The sequence below is a fragment of the Mesoplodon densirostris genome, chromosome 7 (assembly GCF_025265405.1).
Source record: "Mesoplodon densirostris isolate mMesDen1 chromosome 7, mMesDen1 primary haplotype, whole genome shotgun sequence".
Classification (NCBI taxonomy): domain Eukaryota; kingdom Metazoa; phylum Chordata; class Mammalia; order Artiodactyla; family Ziphiidae; genus Mesoplodon; species Mesoplodon densirostris.
The window spans coordinates 4,351,695-4,360,553 of NC_082667.1; the positions used below are offsets into that span (position 1 = coordinate 4,351,695).

General features: G+C 63.3%; 1 protein-coding gene across 1 annotated transcript; it reads left to right on the top strand.

Moving 5' to 3' along the window:
* The first annotated feature begins 914 nt into the window (after window positions 1-914).
* On the top strand, window positions 915-8,243 carry FGF3 (fibroblast growth factor 3). Its single transcript, XM_060105399.1, has 3 exons — window positions 915-1,134; window positions 3,410-3,513; window positions 7,923-8,243. Exons 1-3 carry the CDS (start codon window positions 915-917, stop codon window positions 8,241-8,243), a joined length of 645 nt encoding a protein of 214 aa, XP_059961382.1.
* The last annotated feature ends 616 nt before the right edge of the window (window positions 8,244-8,859 follow it).

Here is an 8,859-nt window from a genome sequence, read left to right on the forward strand (position 1 = left end):
CTCCTACCTCCCCAGCCCACTCTCTGGCCGGCCTGCTGTTGGGACAGGACCCTCCAAGCGCAAACCTCACCCTTCCCGATCTGCCCGGTCGGGACGCGCGACGGGATACGGCACCTCCCGACAGGTCCCGCCAAGCATCGGGCCGCCGAGAACAGTGTCCTGGCTCCAACGGGGAGCCCTGGGCGCAGTCAGAACCTTGGGGTCCCCCACGCGCGCCCGCGCCCAGGGCCCTCCCCTCCGCCGTGCTCTTCAGCCCCCTTCATTATGCGCCGCCTTTAATGGGCGTTTGTCAGCGCGACTTCCCCGCAAGTTGTTTTCGCGGACATCAGTCACCGGCGGCGTCCCCATTGTGCCCTGGGATTGATGGGGGGCGGGAGGGGGTGACAGGGCCTGGGGCGGCCGCCTCGAGGCCTCGGTCTATAATTTTCGGAGGCATAATTGGTCTGAGGGAGGGGGCGGGGGAGGGGCGGGGAAGGGACCTTTCAGAGCCGGGAGGGCGCACGGCGGCGCGGGCCGCGCGGCGGAGCGGAGCCGCGGCTCGACGGCTGGCCGCGGGGGTCGAGTGTGCGCTGGCGGCGCCCGGCCCGAACCCCGCGCCCCGCCGGGCTCCCCACCCGCCCGGCCGCCCGCCCCTCCCGCGCCTCCGCCTGGGGACCACGTCGGCCTTTTGTTGCCCAACCGTCTTTTCTTTCAGCTCTTTGCGCAGCAACGGAAATTTCACCCGATCCTGGGTGAAAATTAAAGGATCTCTCTTTCTCTCTCCCCCCCCCCGCCCCCGCCCCTCCTCTTCGCTCCCCTCCCCCCACCCCGCGGAGCCGGCTCCGAGCGCCTCGCCCCGGCTCCGCCGCCGTCCCTTCCATGGGCGCCGCGCTCTGCTGCAGCCGCCGCCGCCGCGGGGCGGGCGCGATGCCGCGATGGGCCTGATCTGGCTTCTGCTGTTCGGCCTGCTGGAGCCCGGCTGGCCGGCCGCGGGCCCCGGGGGGCGGCTGCGGCGCGATGCGGGCGGCCGCGGCGGGGTCTACGAGCACCTCGGCGGGGCGCCCCGGCGCCGCAAGCTCTACTGCGCCACCAAGTACCACCTCCAGCTTCACCCGAGCGGCCGCGTCAACGGCAGCCTGGAGAACAGCGCCTACAGTGAGTGTGCGGCCCCGCGGCGCCGCGCGGGGCATCCCCGGGGAGGAGCGGGGCCCAGGACGGGGTTGGTGCGCGAAGGGTGCCCAGGGACGCAGACCAGCCCTGCTGCCAGAGGGAGGCCGCCGGGGTCCCCGGGCCTCCCTCAGCGTCCGGGAGGAGAGCGAGAGTGGAGCTGGGGAGGGGTGGGGCGCGGGACACGTCCGAAGAGGGCTCGGGGCGGTGGCTGCCCGCTGTCGGGCCGGCTGGCCTGGCCCAGCCTGCCCCCAACCCCGCCCGTTCGTCCGAGGGGGTGCGAGGTAGGCCGCCGGGGGGCTCCCTGCTCGGCTGGGTTCGGAGGTCCTGCCAAGTTTGAGCCCTTGGAGTTTTTCGGAGAAAAGGCCCTGGGCAAGGCATTTCTCATCCTCTTTATTATTTTGACGATTTCTCCTCCTGCTGCCCGCCCCGGGGCGCCCCGTCATCCCCGCCGCCCTTGCGGCTCGCGGCCGCCCCGCGCCGCCTCTGCGCGGAGGACACTCGCCCGGACAGAGCGGGGCTCTGGGAAGGCGGCCGCAAGGATAGAGAATCGTGTCCCCAGACCGGAATCCCCAGCCTTCCCGCCTCTACCTTTGGCCGCAGAGAGACAGGCCGGGTGCGCGCCCCGGCCGCCGGGTGGGGGGCCGCGGGTTGCGGCTTAGGAGCACGCACGGGCGTCTGCCTGGGTCTGGGGGCGCAGATCCACTTTCACCGCGCCCAGCAGCCAGGACCCGCGCCCGGACTGCGCTGGAGCCGGAGTCCCGCGAGGCTCCAGGGTTTGGTTCCTTCGGCCAGGGGACCCGGGCTCATGCTGAGCCCTCCTTGCAGGAGCGCAAGGCCAGGGGGACTCGAAGCAGCTCCGCTTGCTGGGGAGCTGGAGGCCCGAGGCAGGAACTCAGTGGGGAGCGTGGGAGTGTGGCGAGGGTCTCGGGGGTCCTCCGTGCGACCCGCGCTCTGCTCCCTCCCCGGGCGCAGGAAGTGGTGCGGTGGATTCAAGGCGGCGGCCGGAAAACTCTACTTCCTCCAAGAAAGCCGCAGTCGTGCGAGGGCGTCTTCGGCAGACGCCTCCGGAGCCGCGCGGTGGGAGCCAAATGTTGCCAGGACGTCCTTGCGCTCAGGACGGGGTTACGGGAGCGCCTGCGCTCGCCTAGTAGCGATACCTCGTTTCTCTCCAAATCCAGCCTCCCCCTTGAGGCATCCAAGGCGGGCAGCCCATAGGCTGAGGGAGGAGGGCGCGCGCCTGCAGCCGCCCCTGTCCCGCATCCAGATGCGCGCTTCTCTGGTTTTCGGGCCGGTGCCGCGGAATCCGCCCAGCCTGCGTCCCGGGGACGCGAGAGGCCCGCATCCTGCACCCCCGTACGCTCCGCACAAGCCTCCGGCGGCCCGCGTCTGGGCCCTAGGATGGCTGACGTGTTCGGGGCCAGACGCACTGCCAGAGATGCGCCCCCTGGAGAGGGCACCGGCTGTTGCCCCAGCCGCCCTTCCTCGGAGCCATTCTCGGGGGACAATGGCCCCACCTGGGGCTTCGTTGCAGGTCCCCGGAAAAAAGTGCTTTCGGGTCCAAAAGGGAGGCGTTGGGGGAGATTTCACCTTTCTTACACTCAGTGGAGAGCGGTGAGCACAGGTGGCTTCCCTTTGTGAGCTCCGGGGTCTAATCCGGCCTCCTGCCAACATCCTGTAACCTGCATACAGGCCCGAGACAATGATCTCACGCCCACGTACATTGCCAGCGGGTTTGGGTGGCACCCAAAATGCACCAGTGGATTCCATTATCGACTCACCTCAGCAAGGGCCCAGCTCCCTCTCCGGGGCCTCTCCTAGCACCCCAGTGCTGCCCGTGAGCAGGGGCGTCCAGACCCCGCCATCTGCAGCAGGGCTTTGAATCCCAGTTCAAACACCTGTGCGCGGCCTTGGGCAAGTCACACAGCCCCGCAGTCTCAGCTTGCTTGTCTGGCCCATCATGAAACTAGCTCACCGAGTAGCGGAGAGGCTCCAAGGGGCTCCATGTCCTGCAGAGAGTCAGCATGGAGAAATACTAGTTTTATTATTTCCCTCCCAGGTTTGAATTCTTCTCCTGCACCTCGCATCCAGGCGTTTCTCCCTCCCCTGAACTTCCAAAGTCACCCCCTTTGGGCGTGTGCTGCCCTCACCTCCCCCTCCCGGAGCTGGGCTTGGCTTTGGGCAGGGCCATCAGGGGCTCAGGCCTCACCTCTGGGCTCTGTGGGAGATGGAGGGAGTGATGGGCCTTCCTGACTCTTCCCAGGTATCCTGGAGATAACAGCGGTGGAGGTGGGCATTGTGGCCATCAAGGGGCTCTTCTCCGCCCGGTACTTGGCCATGAACAAGAAGGGACGGCTCTATGCTTCGGTGAGTCCAATTGTTCATGTGGGGAGGGTGGGCACAGATGGAGCAGCCATCTCCCTTGAGCATCACATCAGAGGACATAAGGGGACATGGGCAGTAGAATGCTTTGTCCGGGGATATGCAGGACCGAGCTGGGACCAGAACCCCAGGTCCCGTGGCCCCTCGACCAATGCTCTTATGGCTGCTGCTGTTTAGAGGCAGCTCTTGGCTGGGGGGTAGACACGTCCTATGTTCTCCAGTGCTGTCCGGTTAGAAAAATGTTCCTCCAGCCATTCTGTGGTCACCTTCAAGGTAGCTGAGAGTAGGGGAGAGATTGTCCCCCAAATTTCTACCAAGATAAATGGACTCTAGCAGGCCTTGGAATGAAGCAGGGATGTGCGTTGGGCAAAAGCTCTTCTGTGGGGCTTCCGTGGTGGCGCAGTGGTTGAGAGTCCGCCTGCCGATGCAGGGGACGCGGGTTCGTGTCCCGGTCCGGGAAGATCCCACATGCCGCGGAGCGGCTGGGCCCGTGAGCCATGGCCGCTGAGCCTGCGCATCCGGAGCCTGTGGGCTCCCCCAGAGCTCTCCTGGGGGTGAGGAGGGGAGGAAGCGGGGCACGGCACAGCCAGGTCTTCCCAAGGGTGGAAAGGCAAGAGCTGTGAGTTCATAAAAGGGAACCAAGAGGAAGGGAGACAGGACCCAGGTCCCAGACACACAGTTTTGGAGCCCAGTCCATGCACCACCTGGGTCTCTGTAACAAAAAGTGTCCTGTAACTCTGTGGCCATTGGCAGTGTCCCTCCCCCAAGGGCGGGGAATACATGGAGTAAAATACATGTACTGGGAAATTCGCTGCCTCCAACTCGTCGATACATGCAATTTGGTTGATATTCCCTGAGCAATGAGAGGTTTTCCATCCACGCATCACCTAGACGACGCAGCCGAGGACCACCTCCCTGCAATTACCTTTCTCCATTCAGTCGTGTTTGCAGGGGAAACACACCAACATTTCCCAGCCCCTCTGAAGTCAGGCAAAGCGCGATCAAGAATTGCAGGGGAATCCTCCTTGAAGCAGATTATTTCATCACAGATTTTTCACGGCTTTGCTAAAGGAAATGCAGAAGTTGGAATGTACCCATTTGTTTTCTCTGACCCCGAGGCCCCTTGACAGAAGCTGTGTCTGAGAGGAGGGACCCTTGGATGCCCAGCCTTTTCTGTATGTGCTTCTAGAGTCTGCAGACACCACTCGTGGTTTATAAGGACACGCCCTTAGCCTGGGGTCCGGTCTGACTTTTCTTGAGGTGGACGGTGGCTCTCCAGACCCCTCCGGCCCTGGGGCCCTGGTGTCAAGTGAGCAGAACTGACTTTCTCTTCCCTGAAATGGTCTCAGACCACCCACAGTTGCTCCCATCCCTTATGGAGAGGGCACACCTTGCTGGCCTGCAGTCCTCGTGCAGGTCTTACGGACCAGAGAGGGCCTTTGTTCACGCTGGGAAAGTTCACAGAGTGGGGCAGGTAGGGCTGAATCAGGAGGGAAGCTTCAGGTCTCTGCCGTCTCTTCCATGGAAGACCCAGGCCCAGGGCTTTGAGGGACAGAACAAGCCATGCCCTGGGGGATCCCAGTGGGTCAGAACCTCCCTGTGGCTTCTGTCCCTGAGAGCTGATGGCAGTGGCTTTGGAGACGGAGAAGAGGTTCTTGGCCCCGCCCGGGATAGCCAGGAGGTCTAGCTGGATGGGGTGGGACTTTTCAGAGCACCTGGCAGGGAAGGCCTCACCGCTTTGCAGATAACCTGGGAGGTGAGGCAGCCTGGTTGCCATCCCGGCCACCTGCCCTCCCGTCCCCATCCTGCCACCACCAATCTGCCTGCAAGCGCTGCTCCCACTGCCCTGCCTCTTGGCTGTCTGAGTTCCCTGGTCTTTGCCATCACCCTGCTTCCCACCCTCCAGACTAGCTCATGCACTCTGTGAGTCAGTGGCCCTTGCACCCTCACAGCCCCCAATTCCAGCCCTGATCTCCCTTCTGAGTTATAGGTGCCCCCGAAATGTCCTGACAGCAGAGGACAGAGACCACCCTGGCGGAGGGCAGCACGCCCCCAACAGAACCCAGCAACTCCCCCGACTCCTCTGCCGTAATTATCACCCCACCGGCCACTCACTCAAGCCCAAGGTCAGCTAGGAGTCCTGGTGGGCACCTCCCTCTCAGCCCCACATTCAGTCCATCTCCAAGTCCTCGAATATACTTCCTGAATCTCTCTCTTCAATTTCTGCCTCCCTCTTCCTTATTCCTGTGGCCAGTGCCCTTATAACTCAGGCCCTCATCATTTCCCAGCTGGACCATCACAACAGCCTTGGGACCCAGCTACTGGACACCAGGGTCTCCCTCTTCCAGTCCACCCTCCCTCCCTTCCCCCTCCTTCCACCCATCCATCCATCCATCTATCAACATCCATCCATCCATCCAACCATCCACCTCTCCTTCCTTCCATCCATCAGCATCCATCCACCCACCCATCCATCCACTTACCCTTCCATCCATCCATCCATTCATCCATCCATCCATCTAGTATTCATTCCTTCATTCCTCACTGTCCTAGGCACTTACCATATGTCATACTCTATGCTAGGTACCTGCTCAGGGATCTTCCTAAAATGAAAATCCACTCATGTGATGGCCTCTGGGAACTCCCCATTACCCACAGATTATCACCCGGATTCCTCAGCTCAGCTCACGGAGGAACCACCCAGGGCACCTTCTGCCCCCATGTCCCACCATCACTGCACAGCTCGTGCCCCCACTCCAGGCTCTGGACCCCTTTGGCCCTCCAGGGCAAGCACTGCCGCTCGCCACCCGCTGCCCACGCCTTTGCCTGTACTCTCACTGCCTGCAGTGTCCCTGATCCCAAATGCCCACCAGAAAATGCCCTCCCCTCCAAGTGTCACCCCACTGGGAAGGTATCTGGCCACTCTGTGCACCCCTGCCTCGTCCCCGCCTCCGCCCTGCCCGGCCGGCTCTCCTGGAACAGCTCCAGGTGCTGGCAAGGCTGAGGCCCAGCTGGAAGAGCAGCACCCCCGGGGGGCGGAGTCTGACAGCAACAAATAGAATTAGAGCTGGTGGAGCCCAGGGCTGGGGGACTCTGGGGGCGGCACGTGTGGAGCAGAGTCTGAGGTGGGACCGCAGGGAGGGGACTGGCATTGGGAAATGTTGTCACGGTGAGTGTGTGATGCCTTTTTCCAGGTGATCTTAGACGCCCCCCCCAAGCCAGGAGCCCCTACAAGATGCAAACAAATGCCCTGCCCCCGAGAACCCCTCCATAGGACCTGAGCCCCTTGCCCTTTGAGGCTCACAGGACTGTACCCCTCTGGTGGCCCCCCAAGTGTCCCAGCTAAGAGCAAGCCCGCCAGGCCCCCTGGGCGATGGGCCTCAGCCCTGGAGGACGTACCTTCTCCAGGACAGAGGGGCCTGGGAGGAGAGTTGGTTCGGCGGCTGAGTTTTTCACGGAAACTCAATGCGGGGTGGGGTGGGGTGGAGGGGTGGAGGATAATATGCTAATGCAGCATGCCCGGCGTAGGGGTGGGGGCGGTCTGCCCTGAGCCCACCCACCCCAGAGGGCAGGGCATCAGACCCCTCTGTGATCTGGGGTCTGGCACCACCCCTGGGCCTCAGTTTCCCCATCTGTAAAGTCTGGAAGTTGGTCTCGGGCAATGGAGTCCGTACTCAGACCCAAGGAGCTCTGGGCATCCACCGAGGGTCTGGAGAGCAGAGAGGAGGGGTTGGAGTTATGGGGGAGGCACCACCCCTCCGCTTCAACCAAAGCTCTCCGGCCTTATCTCTGGGCTCCCGTGTCATTGGGAAGAGGTGTTCGGTGCTTAACATCTTGCTTCCTGAGATCTTTTGGGGTCCCAAGCTGCCCAATGCGTGGAGCTGGCCCCGAACAGCCTGTGACCCCTGAGAATGGAGCTGCAGGCCGCTGGGCCACCTGTGCTCAATAGCTGCTCCCCTCCCCCTCTGCAGATGGGCACAGGCCCCGAGGGTCTCCTGCCCCGCGGTCAGTCCCAGGAGGGAAGGCCAGTCTTTCTGTGCAGCTTTCCCTGTGCCCCCAGCCCTGCCCTTTGGCACAGCGCAGGGAGGGAAGCACTTTGTGGGATGGCCCTTGGCATGCCCGTCCATCCACGGCTGAGCTGGCATAAGGCATACCCGCCCCTCCTCTAGCCCCTGACTGGAGAGACCCCACAGCCACCTGCGGGGACACTGGTGAAAGCTCCTTACATTCTGGGTTTGCACCTTTGTCCCTCCAGACACCCACCTCCAAGAGGGCAGGGACCCGCCTTCCCCACCCTGCCCCGGACTGGCACAGACCCCTGCTAAGGGCATCCCTCCCTGCCCACATCCTTGTGGCCTCTGTGCTGCTGACCATGGCCCCTGCCCGCCCCACAGGAGAGCTACAACGCCGAGTGCGAATTCGTGGAGCGCATCCACGAGCTGGGCTACAACACGTACGCCTCCCGGCTCTACCGCACGGTGCCCGGCGGGCGTGGGGCCCGGCGCCAGCCCAGCGCCGAGAGACTGTGGTACGTGTCTGTGAACGGCAAGGGCCGGCCCCGCAGGGGCTTCAAGACGCGCCGCACACAGAAGTCCTCGCTGTTCCTGCCTCGGGTGCTGGACCACAAGGACCACGAGATGGTGAGGCTGCTCCAGGGCACGGCCGGGCTCCGCGGCAGCCAGTCCAGGCCTCCAGGCAGGGCCACCCAGCCCTGACGGCAGCGGCGGCGACAGCGGAGGAGGCTGCGGGTCTGGGGAGGCCGAGCTTAACCCCGGCCTGGGGAGCGGAGGCTTTGAGCATCCCTGCCCCACGGCTGGGCTCCGAGCTCAGGCTGCCTGGTTGGAGGGTGCAGACCAGCCGACGGACGCCTAGTGTCCACGGTCAAAGCTGACCCAGTGTGTGCAGGGATCCGTCTCAGACTCTCCTCTGGCCTGCCCCTGGATGCATCAGAGCTGGCTGCTGCTTCCAGGTCCCAAAGAACACGTTCCCAACTCTGCCTGCTTCTCTCAAACAAGGGTCACGTCGGAGGTAGCATCCCCGCGTCGTGGCTCGGAGGGGGCCACTTTAAACCGGGACACTTGTGGGTTTACGTCGGCCAGGAGGACCCCAACCACCCACGTCAGGCCGACCGAGGCATCTCCCTGCAGGGCAGCCGTGGGACAATGGGGGCGAGGGATGTGTGTGATCAAAACATTAAAGTATTTTATTCTACTTTGTTATTTAACAGATAATGATGCAGCCTGAGGAAACACTTGCAGTTTTTACTTGCACATATTATGATGATGGCAGAGTCCATGCCAAAGCGATGTTTGCAGATGTAAGATTGTGTTC